This window comes from Rhinopithecus bieti, unplaced genomic scaffold, assembly GCF_001698545.2.
Source record: "Rhinopithecus bieti isolate Rb0 unplaced genomic scaffold, ASM169854v2 scaffold_5273, whole genome shotgun sequence".
NCBI classification, from domain to species: Eukaryota; Metazoa; Chordata; class Mammalia; order Primates; family Cercopithecidae; genus Rhinopithecus; species Rhinopithecus bieti.
The window spans coordinates 3,477,092-3,491,963 of record NW_016805057.1 but is presented as its reverse complement, the minus strand read 5'-3'; the positions used below and the strand labels follow the sequence as shown (position 1 = coordinate 3,491,963).

Sequence of the window (14,872 nt, the reverse complement as noted above, 5' to 3'; positions counted from 1 at the left end):
TGCAAATTTCTGTGGCGGTTTTCTACCAGGAGCACCACGAGCACGCAGTATGCAGGTATTTCTACATGTCTCATTGGTAAGCACTGTGGGGGGGCATTTCTAGATGTCTCAGTGTCTGGGTGGCGCTACTGACCCTTCATGCCCAGGGGCTAGGGATACTAAACATCCTGCAGGATTCAAGACAACTCACACAATGAACTGTCCCATCTGAATTTCCAGAGGTAACACCATTGGGAAAGGGTCCTCATGGTTCCTGCTCACTTCTATATCCTACCAGCTCACTTTTCTGCACTGCGGCTACATAACTCTTCTTCTGCAACACAAGCCATACTTATTTCTTGCATTTATACCTTAATTCTTGCTCTATGTATCTTTATTAATTCTGATGCCTGGAAAGACTCATCACTTTACTGATTCATAGTTTAAGCTTCTGCTCTGGTGTCATTTCCCAGGAAGCATCTAACACACATGGTCTGACTTAGATGCGTCTTCCTGATAAGGCAGTAGTGCTCTTATTGTGATATGCTCTGTGCTCAGCAGTTTGCTTTAAAACCAATGGAGTTCTCCTTTACTAAGCTTCACTGGGCAGAAACTGTAGGCACTCAGTAGGCCTTATATAGACCTATGAATTTAAAGAATGGAAGGATGGAAGGATGGATGGATGGATGGATGGATGGATAGATGATTGGATGGGTGGATGGGTGGGTAAATGAATGATTGGGTGAGAGGAAGGACTTCTCTGAGGCTGTTTTAGTCCAGGTACCCATAAAATAATACAAGCATTATTTTATAGCTCAGGCAACAGTTGAGGTCAAAGTTTCAGATCAGGTCATCTGTCTTTAGTTCCAGCATTCTGTGATGTACAAGTCACTCTATATCCCTAATCTTCAGTCACTAAATAGCTCTATAAAATGTGCCAGGCAGCACCCTGCATAGCATTTCACTTACCCATGTTGAGGATTGTGGGCCACAAACAGCACTTTGATAGGCACTTCTGTCTGGCGATTCTATGTTCAGTTTGCTCAAGAACTCAGTGGTTTTGCTACCAGGAACACAAACAGGTGTTAGTGCCTTCACAAAAATATGAATATAATTCTTTATTGCTCCTTTGGATACTAACCTAGACTTATTTGGGTGATGACTAAAATTGTCCTCGGCAGAACAGAAAGTTATGCTGAGAATAAGGTGTAGTAGAAATGAAAACAGAACGCGATTGCAAGATTGCATTCTTCAAGAACAATATTTCAAAAATATAAAACTACGTTGATGAAATGTGAACCTATGGCCTCATTTTTTCCACTTGGTATTACTGACAAAAATACAAGTCCTCTCTCAGAGCACATTCTACCGCATGGGGCCCTAATTTCCTATCTGAACATTTAATGCTTAACACTCAGACTTCAGGGTGGAGCTGTGGAACATTCACGCCCTACAACATCCTGCTTCACACCAGTTTTACATTCAGCCCTTTACCCTCTCCTCTCATCTCCCGCATGGCTTTGACCGCTGTCAGGATACACAGACCCTCTAATCCAGTAGCTCTTTTCCATTTATGGATCACAGAGCCCTTTAGGACTCTGAAAGCAAAAGAGGACCCTCTGTTAACAGACACAGACACACACACACAGACACACACACACACACACACACACACACACAGTCCTTTGCATTTTGTTTCAGAGAGGGGAAAAAAGCCTCCATAGAGGTTAAAAAGTGCTGCTGATTCTAGACTGCATTTCTAATATCTCTTTTAGCTCTGAAAATTGACCTAGAAATGTCCTCAGTTTAAATAAGAAGCTCTCTGTTTTACCTTAAAATCCAAACCACAACCCCAATTTCCCCTTTCACTTATGCCAAGCATAGAACACTGGGATTATTTCCCAGCCCTTACCCTCAGTGCCTGGCCCGTTCTGCCTACCCTTGATTAATTTCTACCCCTTTGTCCTTTTCTCATGTAATTTGTGGGATTTTTATCTCTTCATTGCACATTCACAGGCACATACCTCATTGAGCACTGACTTAAATTGCACCAGACTTGCGCAGCCTGCTCCCATCTCCCTCCCTCCCTCCTGCTAGCCCTCTGCTTCCCCCTAACATTTTAAGCCCAATGCTAAGATCTGATTCATCAAGTACTTAGAACATGGGCATCAAAGGAAATGGAAAGTATCTGGTAAGAACAAATGGCATCCAGTGTAGGGAGAAAACAAGGAATTAGAAATTAAACAGGTGCCAACATCACTTCAAATAATTACTTAGGTAGAGCATGGCATTTGAAAACGGTCAGAAGCTTGATCTGGGGAAGGAAGAAATAAAAGTGAAGCAACGTACAGGACCCTGTGAAACATAACCCTGAGAAACATTCAGCAGTTGAGACGAGCAGCCTTTCCATTTGTCTTGGATTACTTATCTTGCCCAGAATAGACAAGGAGACTAATGAAGTCGCAGGGTCTGGAAGCTGCCCCACTGTCTGGGGCTTTATGAAGTCATCAGTCAAAAGTATAAAAAGGAGAGTGATGCCAGAAGTTTGGATGAGATCTCTGAATATCCCGAGTGCAGACCATAGGAGAAAGCAGTGAAAAAGAAACACTGTGACAAGCAAGGAGGAAACTTCAGACCAAGCTGACAGGCAGCCCCTCAGTTTACTGACTGCTGCATCTTACCTGCCAACACCAAGCACAAAGCTGTCTGCATAGCTAGCCTCTAGCTGTGGCCCTTGTGCCAATTATCACTACCCCACTCATGCTGCAGGATATAAAGCAGAGCAACAGGTCACAGGACTGCCAGAGGAATACACGTAGGGGCCTGCAGAGGATGTGGATTACTGTCAAGTGATCGACTATAAAAAGGAAGTCCCATTTTACTACACTCACTCGTATTTTTCTACTATTAGCATTAGTCCCTGGTATATAATAAAATTTCCATATATTGGCTGAACTGAAGTGGGATCCCTGTAGGTAACTGTGGTAATACTTAACAAAAGTAAGATGTAGAACCTGTTTGAGGGGCAAACGAAGGAAAACCATCCTTGTGGGAAGTCCAACTGGACTAAGAACCCTGGACTCGAGCACTATTTTCACTTTGCTGTTCGGGTTTCTTGGTATTAGAACTACTGTGACTCTGCAGCCTGTTGGAGAGGGGTGGTCCTCTTCCACTTTGTCACTCTGATCCAAGCATAAAAGATTTCTTCCTCTATTCTCCATAGAACAAAATAAAATTTACTCATGTCCAACTTAGGATTTTTAAGGCTCCTTCCTGCTCATTCTTACGTTGATTTCTATGGCACATCCTCAAAGGTCTCTTCAACAAAATCTTGCCTCAACAGAATACAGTTGTAGCAGAGACTGCTAAATGGTCATGAAAATTTACATTCTCCTCTTCTGGCCACACAACTTAGCTACATTTCCTAGCCTCCCTTGCAGCTAAGGTTGGCTATATGATTGAGTCTTGACCATTGGAATGTGAGAAGTGATGAATGCCACGTCCAGTACTAACTTATTAGAAAATTCCCATGCATGTGCCTCCATACATTATTCTCCTGGCTGGAACAGAGACAGCCCTCAAGGAAATGTTGGAAGTTGTGCATTGAAGGTGGTGGAGTCTCTATCAGTTTTGGTTCCTAAATACATGAGTGGAGGAGGCTGCCTTTCAAATCATGATACAATGATATTTTAAAAGGCAGTCTATGCTTTTTGTGGATTCACTTATAGGTAGTAAAATTAGAAGCACTTGCCAAGTGAGAAGAGCAGCTCCTGGCATCTAGGAATTGATCTGATGCTCATGTCTAAATCTCAGTGTTATTATAAACTGATCTGATCCGACACTGAAGTTAAGCCGTGTTCCACTGTTGGATGTAAATAGTCACACAGAATATCCACTTCACACAAGGTCATCATGCAATCCACAAAGTACCAAACATCATCTCCTCTAAGTGAATGACTGCTACTTCTTCACTAATTACAGCTTCATAGTCACTCTAGGTCCTTCCCATAGGTAAGATTTATTGAGACACCCAATCATAAAATTGTCCCCACATTCTGATGGCGCCCAGTCCAGAACAACTCCCTGCCTCCGTAGACCTCCCCAAAATTACCCAACCAAAACACAAATCCTGTAGTAGGGTCTTTCTAACACTTTCTCACTGAGATAACTCAGCATTCCCTATGGTATGCATTTTCCTTTGCTGCAATGAGTAATAAACCCAACTTGTTCAACTACAGGTATGTTCCTGGTAGTTTTTGGTTAAAGCGCATTGACAAATGTTACATACCAGGACAGTGGTTATTGCTAGGGAAAGACAGAGAAGGAAAGGATGAGGGTGGAGGGATAGCTGTCTCTGTAATATTTATTTTTTTAATTAACCAAATATAAGCAATATCTTAACAATATGGCCTTAGTGGTTGATACATATTTTCTGTGTGTTTGAAATGTTTCTCAAATAAAAAGGGAAAAAAAACACACAAACTATGGTGGTGTTTACTAGGGAGACTTGGCAGATCCCATTCCAGATTTCATAGAACAATAGTTTCCAGAATGCCAGTGGGAAGACCAGTGTGGCGCTGGCTACATGAGAATCACCTGTGGTGCTTCCTAGACATTACTGGACTTAAGCCTTTGACTCTAATTCAGCACGTCTGGAGTGGGATCCGGGAATCTGCATTTCTTAAAAGCACCCCTGGTGATGGTAAGAACTACTACAGTAGTACAGATGGATATTCAATGTGCATAATTATCTTAAGTCTACATGATTCTGACTTATGAATAATTCATGTTATATAACACATTTGGAAATAAAACCTCAGTGTGTCTTAGGAACTGTACAATCTAATAATGCATTCTACATGTACTTTGCAATAGCTTCACAAACCTGAACTTTGCCGCCATGAGGTTTAGGTAAGTAATCATTCGTACAGGCACGCATGTATTCATGTAGGCAACAAATATTTCCTGACTCTCTGCCATGGGCTTAGCAATATGGGTTATAGGACAATCTAAAGAAGTATTATTTTGCTTGAGTCAGTTTCACATAACTGGGTATGAGCAAATGACATTCACACACCTATAAGCACTCACAAAGCCTATGTAAGTAAGAGAGTGAGAGAAAATCTATTGGGATACACAAAACCCGTTTAAGAGATCACAAGAACAAGATTTACAAAACAAAACATGAAAGTGAGTAGTAATGCTGGGAGAACTTTGTACTTAAAGTAATCAACCTATTACATAAACTTTAAGGAATTCTTTCCCTTCATTTATCTGGCCTTTAATAATTTAATTTTTAGTTGCACAAGTAATACATAAATACAAGTCAGAAAATAGAATAGAAATTAGATAAAAATATAAAGAAAAAAAGTGAAGGTCCTATTTAACATCTCTGTCAACCTGACTCCTTTCCCCAAAGGACATCATGAATTGTCAAGTATGTATCCTGATTATTTTCTATTAATTGATAAATATCTATTTTAAATTACATACAAATGAACAGTGATTTACCTTGGGGGAGGGTAATTAGGATAAGGCAGAGAAGGCTGGCTGTTCTCTAAAATGTGTTTGTCTGCTTCCTGGATATATAGCTAGACTACATTTCCCAGCTCCCACACAATTAGATGTGACCTAGGAGCATATATCTGCATTCTGGTCAATGAAATGTGAGTAAATGTATGGGCCAGGCTGAAGTGATCCACATCAATAACCTCTCACAGGATTCTTAATACTCTTTCCTCCTTCTAACTGATGATGGTGGGATTGCAAGGCATTTGCAAAAGATAGTAGAGTCACCTTTTGCCTGAAGCTTTTAATGCCAGGGGGCAAAAGCTAACCCGACTCAAACATCAGCCCTGGATCATTCCACAAGAAAGATATAAACTTCTTGTTCTTTAAGTCACCAAAATTTTGGTGTTTACATTTTTTAACTACAGCTTTTCCTACCCTAACAGATTTTTTTCTGTAAGTGGGATACTATATTTTGTTCTGAAAATAGATGTTTGTCATCTAACCACATCTTCGAGATTTTTCCATATTTATAAATATCTATCTTATTCCTTTTGGCAGCTGACTGGCATTTTATGATATGGGTATAATACATGTAACATTCTTATGGATGGATATTTATGGTTTTTTCCAGTGAGCATCCTGGTATATACATCTTGTTCAAATACATAAATACTTTTCTAGGATATAAACCTAGAAGTAGAATTTTATTCTAATATAGGTTCACATAAATAGATAAACAAATTTTTGTGTTTTTTTTTTGAGACAGGGTCTCACACTTTTGCCCAGGCTGGACAGCAGCCTTGACCTCCTAGGTTCAAGTGATCCTCCTACATCAACCTCCCAAATAGTTGGGCTACAGGAGCATACCACCATGCCCAGCTAATATTTTTTTAGAGGTGGGGTCTTGCTGTGTTGCCCAGGCTGATCACTTCTGGCCTCAAGTGATCCTCCCACCTCAGCCTCCCAAAGTATTGGGATTACAAGCATGAGCCACTGCACTCAGCCTATGCATGATTAAACCATGCTTAATAGTGCCAAGCTGATATACACAAATTTATATATATTCACCAAAAGTTAACCTTATGAAAGTGCCAATTCAGAACCAAGGATAAACTCCTTTAAGTACTAGTCCTATCCTGTCTTGCACATTCCTATTTATCTCCGTCACCTCCGAGTGTCCCAGTCTCACCAATCATTCAATACCACTCAATCTCTCAATCCCACACTGCCCAGTATGTCTGCCACTTAAGCCCCCACACCTCCCTCTAGCCTTCCAAACCTTTCCAGGGGGGCAAAAATCTCTTTATCTTTAACCAAGAGTTAACAACTCAGGATTCTTAACTTCATGTCAGAAAGTGTCCCTCAAATACAAAATGACTATTAGGCAAACACCCAGGTAAAAATAAATGTTGGCAAGATCCATTTACAAATGCTAAAATCACTGGGCAAAAGTTTGCAGATAACAGGATATAGTATAGTCTTAAAGTATCTCTCCCAAGACATTCATCAACTGCAAAGAGAAAAACAATAACTTAACAGTGGAGAGCACCTTACCAAATGATCCAAGTAAATATCACCAGTGATAAGGATACTGACCATCACGTACCCTCTGATGTGATGCACTGAGAAGGACACAGCATCACTTCTGTAATTTTCTTGTTGGAAATTATAATTTCAAGCTATTCATGAGAAAACATCAAACAAACCCAAATTGGGGGACATTCTACAAAGTAATTATCCAGTACCCACTGCAAGTGTTAAGGTCATGAAAGAGAAGGGAAAAAAATGAGGTACTGTCACATATTGGAGGAAATTAAGGAATCATAATGACTGGATGTTTTATGTGATCCTGAATTGGATCCTGAAATAGAAAAGGAGCACTGGAGGGAAACTGATGGAATGTGACTAAGGTCTGTAGTTTATATTAATAGTATTGTACCAATGTTAATTTTCTGATTTTGATCATTGTACTATGGCTATATAAGATATTAATGTTAGCCAGATGAAGGTTTTATTGGAAACTATTTTCTACTATTTTGTACCTTTAAGTTGGAAATTATTTCAACATAAAAGTTTAAAAAAAAGAGTCGGCTTCACTTTCCCACATTGTCTGAAACCTGACCACCTCTTGAGAACAGTACTTCCCCCGACCCCCGGATATGGAGGTATTTTACTTCTCATATACATATTCCTTGGTGCCTGAAAGTGAAGCAGACATCCTGTTTGCTCCCAATCTACTTCCAGACCATTACTTCCCCCATCACCTGCAAAACATGTTTGCTCCTATAGTTCCCACAACACAGAATATACCATCCTCTTTGCCATTGTCATCCTTCAACCTTCTGGTCAACTATCTCTCATTTCTTTAAGATTTCAGTCTTTGGTGCACCCAGGAGGCGTGGGCATCACGTAATTGGCAGTTGGTCAAGGCTGGTGCCAGACCCAGCCTCCTGAAGGAAGCATGTTCTGCAGCTTTGGGTGCTACTCGCCATGTCAAGCAGACACTGCTGCCCAAGAGGAGCTGCTTTTTGAATTCTCTGTGAATGTTGGAAGGAGGAACACCAGAGCTGCTGGCTGAAAATTATCCAAACAAGAGGAACACCCCCCAGCATGGACTTCCCGGTTCTCTTCCTGCTCTACTGGCTTTGGTGCTAGTTGGTTATGTTATGACCTGTTTTTTGCTAGAAAACCCATGATTTGAAATGCCTGGTCAGGGCAGGAGCACAGATATTTTCCTATATAATTCCAGAATGTGTTCAGAAAGCCATGTAAAGATTGCTTCATTACCTTTTCCATACATGAAACCATACCTTCATTATTCTTCACCTGGTCTTGCAAGGGATGGTGAATACTGAATATACCTGGGAAATACTTGGCTACCATCAAAAGCTAGTTCTGTATTACCTTCTTCTGCCCTATCTGCTTCTGATTGTAGACCCGTTTATTTCCACCCTAACTTGTGTAACTGATTCTGGCATTATAACAAAAGCAAATGAATTATTTCTTCAAGTTTATAAATTCAATGAAGTGATGTTTCTAAAGAGGTGAGGTGCTCTACTTATGATTTACGAACACCAGCTTGATCTAAGCACTGACTGCCATGTGTGCACCGTTTTGATCATCATTGGGTTTGGGTGAACAACTACATCTGGGCTTGGAATGCCAGTTATTAATACTTTCTCATCTACCTCTTGATGTTGATGGCCTCGGCTGCTGCCATGGCCATTGTGAGCAATGCGTTTCTGGTCAACTTGGTGGTGTTGTTGGATTTGCACTAGACTTACACTGATGACCTTGGACACTTCCAGTTTATGGACTTGATTTTTCTTATTCAGTACCTGTTCCGGACCTTTCCAACAATTGTCTTCATGCTGGGGTTGTGGTTGGGGAGGATGTTGTAATGGTCCTGCGCTTCCTCCTGGGTGCTTTGCTCTATACCTGGTTGCCACCAACCAGACTGCTAATGAGTAGTACAGAGGGGACTGGGTCCCATGCCAGCATTGCCCCCTCACGGCCTGGCCCCCATCAGGAAAGCCCTAAATCTACCAGAACATTCACTCCCATGGGCTCTGGAGCAATCTTTGAGAGTTCTTTTTTTTTTTTGAGACGGAGTCTCGCTCTGTCACCCAGGCTGGAGTGCAGTGGCCGGATCTCAGCTCACTGCAAGCTCCGCCTCCCGGGTTCACGCTATTCTCCTGTCTCAGCCTCCGGAGTAGCTGGGACTACAGGCGCCCACCACCTCGCCCGGCTAGTTTTTTTGTATTTTTTAGTAGAGACGGGGTTTCACCGTGTTAGCCAGGATGGTCTCCATCTCCTGACCTCGTGATCCGCCCGTCTCGGCCTCCCAAAGTGCTGGGATTACAGGCTTGAGCCACCGTGCCCGGCTGAGAGATCTTTCTACCTGCCATTCCATACTATGAGAGAAAGAAGAAAGAAGAATGGAAGGAGTGTTACTGCCTTTTAAATATAGTATGCATTTATTTATTTTTAAAAAACCCTTCAGCCTTCCTCCTTATCTTGACTACTGTTAACATGGATATCCTATGTGCTCTCCCCAATCACAAGCTGTGTTTCTTGATTTCTTGGTCTCCTGTAGCTCTTCTTCACTCTACCTCAGCCACACTGCCAGGGCCGTACCCTTGTCATCGTTGTCATGAATAAATGTCCTCTCTCCAAACTATCTGATAAATTCCATTCCTGAATACAACTTTGTCAGTCCATGTTCTTCTTTCAAGTACTATCAATATAACAACATTCCAGTCTTCTGGGATTTCCAAACCACTGATTCCCCACCTCTTTCTAACCATCAGTTCCCATCTATTTTAAATTCTTGTGCAGCTTAGAGCCCATAGTCCAATTTTTAAATCTTTCCCTTACAAATTCCTTTCTCCCTTTTCTCCCTGCTTCCATCATATATGTCTGGAAAAATCTCAAACTTAGATCAAGCCAACCATCTGCCTTCTCTGAGTCTGCACCAGAATAAACAAACAAACAAACAAACAAACAAACCAATCAATCAAACTTGGGAAAAATAACATATCTGGTGTTTCGGGATGGGAGGTATGAAGAAGGATGCAGTGATGATGTAGACTGGCTTCAAATGAAGTCCATTAACTCTAGCTTCATCCTACTGAATTCTACTACTCCATTTCACTCACAAATTCTTTTTTTTTTTTAATTTTTTTTTTTCTTGAGATGGAGTTTTGCTCCTGTTGCCCAGGCTGGAGTGCAATGGCATGATCTCGGCTCACTGCAACCTCCGCCTCCTGGGTTCAAGTGATTCTCCTGCCTTAGCCTCCTGAGTAGCTGGGATTACAGGCACCTACCACCATACCTGGCTAATTTTTTGCATTTTTAGTAGAGACAGGGTTTCACCATTTGCTCAGGTTGGTCTCAAACTCCTGACCTCAAGTGATCCACCTGCCTCAGCCTCCCAAAGTGCTGAGATTACAGGCATGAGCCACCATGCCCAGCCTACTCATTAATTCTTCTCCTGTACCTTTTGTTTGTTCTCAGTTCTCAGCTGACAATCTTCTCATATTTCATTGAGAATAGAGAAATAAGTCTTTCATCTTGCCAACACAAAATCTTTAAGTCTTTCTATATTTATACCTATCTTCCTTTAACAAAAATGTAAAGAGTGCTTCCTCAATTATAATAGGGGAAGTACTCTCCTTTTAATCACTGACTAATCATTAAGCATTGGTTATGTATACTCAGGAACCTATTCATAGATTCTTTCTCAAGTTTTTTTCTTCTGTCATTCCCTTGTGTCTAGTTTTCCCCTCCTCTTCTGGATCATTTCTATCAGCATACAAACATGACCCATTTCAGAAAACTTTTGATTCCACAGCCTCATCCAGTTACTGCCCCATTTCATTGTTCTCACTTTCAAATTATTCAAGAGTTATTGCTAAATGTCAAATCTATTCCCATATCTCCATTTACTCATGAGTCCAATTCAATCAAGCTTCAGCCCCATCATCATACCCAAATCATTCCTGTCAAGATCACAGCCATTGTCACTGGTCCTCCTCTCATTTGACCTTTCAACACTGGTGGAGAATTGACTAATTTCTCCTTTCAGAAACATGTCTGTCCTGTTTTCCATGATACCACACTCTTGATTTGCCCAACCTCTCAGATGTCCTTTAGTATCTATCTGAACTCTACATGATAGAGATCCTCTGTATTTGGTCCTGGGTCCTCTTCTCAAACCTGCAATTTCATCTTAAGTGACTTTATCCATTTTCATGGCTTTATATTTACATGCTAATAATTCCTAAATTTATATTTCCCACACATCTGCTCAGTGAGACCAAATTCATGTGTACAACTGCCCATTTGATATCTCCAAGCCATCTCAAACTTAAACTCTTGATATTCTTCTAAATATATAAGCTTAAAGTTAACTTAAACTCTTGATTTTTTCTTCCCAAACCTTGGTTTTCACCTAGTAGCCCCCATCTCAGTATACGGCATAACTACACCTCCAATACTTCAAGTCAGAAACTTGGGAGTCATCCTTGATTCTTCCTTCTTCTTCATCCCCAATATCAATATGTCCTACTGAACTTACATACAATACGTAGGTCTAGTCATATGTCAGTGATACTGTGAGTTTGCTTCCAGACCACTACAAAAAAGCAAATCAAATATTGCAATAAATTGAGTCACATAAATGTTTTTGTTACACTGTATTGTAGTCTGTTAGGTGTGCAATAGCATTAGGTCTGTAAACATGTACACCTTAATTTAAAAATACTTTATTGCTAAAAAATACTAACATCTGAGCCTTGGGTGAGCTGTAACATTTTTGCTGGTAGAGGCTCTTGTTGATACCTGCTGACTAATCAGGGTGGTAGTTGCTAAAGGCCAGAGTTGCTGTGGCAATTTATTAGAATAAGACATTGAAGTTTGCCACATCAATTGACTCTTTCTTTCATGAAAGATTTGTGTGTAGCATGCAATGCTGTTTGACAGCATTTTACCCATAACAGAACTTCATTCAAAATGGAAGTCAATCTCTTAGACCCTGCCACCACTTTATCAGCTGGGTTTATACAATATTCTAAATTTTAAGTCATTTAGTCAATGTTCACAGCATCTTCATCAGGAGTAGTTCCCATCTCAAGAAATCCCTTTCTTTGCTCATCCATAAAAAGCAACTCCCCATCCATTGATGTTTGATCCTAAGATTGCAAGAATTCAGTCACATCTTCAGGCTCCACTTCTAATTCTAGTTCTCTTGCTATTTCCACATCTGCAGTGACTTCCTCCACTGAAGTCTTGAGTCCATCAATGTCATCCATGAGGGCTGGGATCAACCTCTAACATATTCCTGTTAATGTTGATATTTTGACCTCCTCCCATGAATCACAAGTGTTCTTGATGGCATCTGGAATGGTAAATCCCTTCTAGAAGGTTTTCAATTTAGTTTGCCCAGATCCATCAGAAGAATTGCCATCTATAGCCTTGAAAAAAATCAATTTCTTAAATAATAAGATGTGAACATCAAATTTCTTCTTGATCCATAGGCTGCAGAATGGAGACTGCATTAGCAGGCAGGAAAACATTAATCTCCTTGTATATCTTCCAGGCATCTCAAACTTAGCATGTCTGTCCTTGAACTTTTGATATTCTTCTTCCCAAACCTTGGTTCTTGGTTTTGATATTTGGTTTAGAAATACTGCCAAATATCCTAATAGGTATTAGAACAAGGTTTGGGAAGAAAAGTATCAAAAGTTTAAGTTTAGATATGCTAACTTTAAAGTCCTGGGAAATATACAAGGAAATTAACGTTGTTTTCATGGGTGATTAGGTGCATTGTCAATGAGCTGCAATATTTTGAAAGGAATCTTTTCTTCTGAGCAGGTCTTATTAGCAGGCTTAAAATATTCAGAAAACCATGTTGTAAACAGAGGTGCTGTCATCTAGGCTTTGTTATTCCATTCATAGAGCATACACACCATTTAGCATAGTTTTTTAAGGGCCCTAGGATTTTCAGAATGGCAAATGAGCATTGGCTTCAACTTAAAGTCACCATCTGCATTAGCCCCTAACAAAAGTTAGCCTGTCCTTTGAAGTAGGTATTGATGTCTCCTCTCTACCTATGAAAGTCCTAGATAGCATTTTCTTCCAATAGAAGGCCATTTCATCTACATTAAAAATCTGTTGTTAGGCTGGATGCAGTGGCTCAACCCCTGTAATCTCAGCACTTTGGGAGTCTGAGGTGGGCGGATCACCTGAGGTCAGGAGTTCCAGACAAGCCTGGCCAATATGGTGAAACCCCTTCTCTACTAAAATACAAGAAATTAGCCGGGCATGGTGGTGGGTGCCTATAATCCCAGCAACTCGGGAGGCTGAGGCAGGAGAATCACTTGAACCTGGGAGGCGGAGGTTGCAGTGAGCTGAGATGGCACCACTGCACTCCAGCCTGGAAGACAGAGCAAGACTCTGTCCAAAAAAAAAAAAAAAATCTGTTGTTTAGCATACACATCTTCATCAGTGATCTTAACTAGATCTTCTGGATATCTTGCAGTTTCTACGTCAGCACATTCTACTTCACATTGCATGTTTATATTATATTATGGAGCAGGCTTTTCCTTAAACCTCATGAACCAACCTCTGCTAGTTTCTAACTTTTCTTCTGCAGCTTCCTCATCTCTCTCAGCTTTCATAGAATTAAAGAGTGTTAGGGCCTTGCTCTAACTTAGGCTTTGACTTAAGAGAATGTTTTGGCTGGTCTGATGTTCCATCCAGACCACTTGAACTTTCTCCATATTAGCAATACAGCTATTTTACCTACTTATTATTCACATGTTCACTGGAGTAGCATTTTTAATTTCCTTTGAGAACTTTTCCTTTGCATTCACAACTTGGCTAACAAGTGCAAGAGGTCTAGCTTTTGGCCCATCTTGGTTTTCAACATGCCTCCGCACTGAACTTAGTCATTTCTGCTTTTGATTTAATTAGCATGTTTACCAGGAGCACTTTCTGGGCCCCAGGGCCTTCTTAGTGAATCTTATGCATCAAGAAGAGGTTCTCAGGCTCTATCACTGGGGGTCAAGACTGAAGTTGGCTGCTCACTTTCCCTAAGTTTTTCCTCTGCTGTCCTTGTTGGAGTTACACTGTATTCAGCATCTCTTTCCAAACACTATCCTAGATCTCTTATGTTCATTCTATCAATTAATCTTCTTCTGAGTTAGCAGCTATTGTTACCCCCTACCCCAGGCTATATGTGAGGAAACGAGGCCCCAAGAGGTTAAATAATGTTCTATTAATGAGGAAAAATGTTGTAATTTAAACTCAGGCAGTCTAACCCCCAGATACCCTGCCCTCCCAAAAGGAAAACATGGATGGTACTAGGTTCCAGTGATAAGAAAACCAAGTGAAACTATTTTGTAAAAAAGGCACTAGTCAACTTTTATTTTTTACCAATTATTAATTGCATACAGAGAAAGACAAAAACTGGCCTGGCCAACCTACAGAACAGGAGAAAATTGTTGCAATCTATCCACCTAAGGACTAATAACCAGAATCTACAAAGAATTTAAACAAATTTACAAGAAAAAAACAACCCCATCAAAAAGTGGGCAAAGCATACGAACAGACACTTCTCAAAAGAAGACATTTATGCAGCCAACAAACAATGATGCAGCCAACAAACAAACAATGAGCTTTTATGAATAAAAGCTCACTATCATTGGTAATTAGAGAAACGCAAATCAAAATCACAATGAGATACCATCTCATGCCAGTTAGAATGGCGATCATTAAAAAGTCGGGAAAAGGCCAGGCGCGGTGGCTCAAGCCTGTAATCCCAGCACTTTGGGAGGCCGAGACGGGCGGATCACGAGGTCAGGAGATCGAGACCATCCTG

At 40.6% G+C, this 14,872-nt stretch overlaps 1 protein-coding gene across 1 annotated transcript in view; it reads right to left on the bottom strand.

Annotated features, from left to right (window-relative positions):
- EPSTI1 (epithelial stromal interaction 1) overlaps positions 1 to 14,872 on the bottom strand; it is a 108,648-nt gene that overhangs the window by 36,430 nt on the left and 57,346 nt on the right. Inside the window, exon 7 of the mRNA XM_017871022.1 lies at positions 949 to 1,042. Coding sequence (XP_017726511.1) covers positions 949 to 1,042 — 94 coding nt within the window. The remainder of the gene's footprint in view (positions 1 to 948; positions 1,043 to 14,872) is intronic.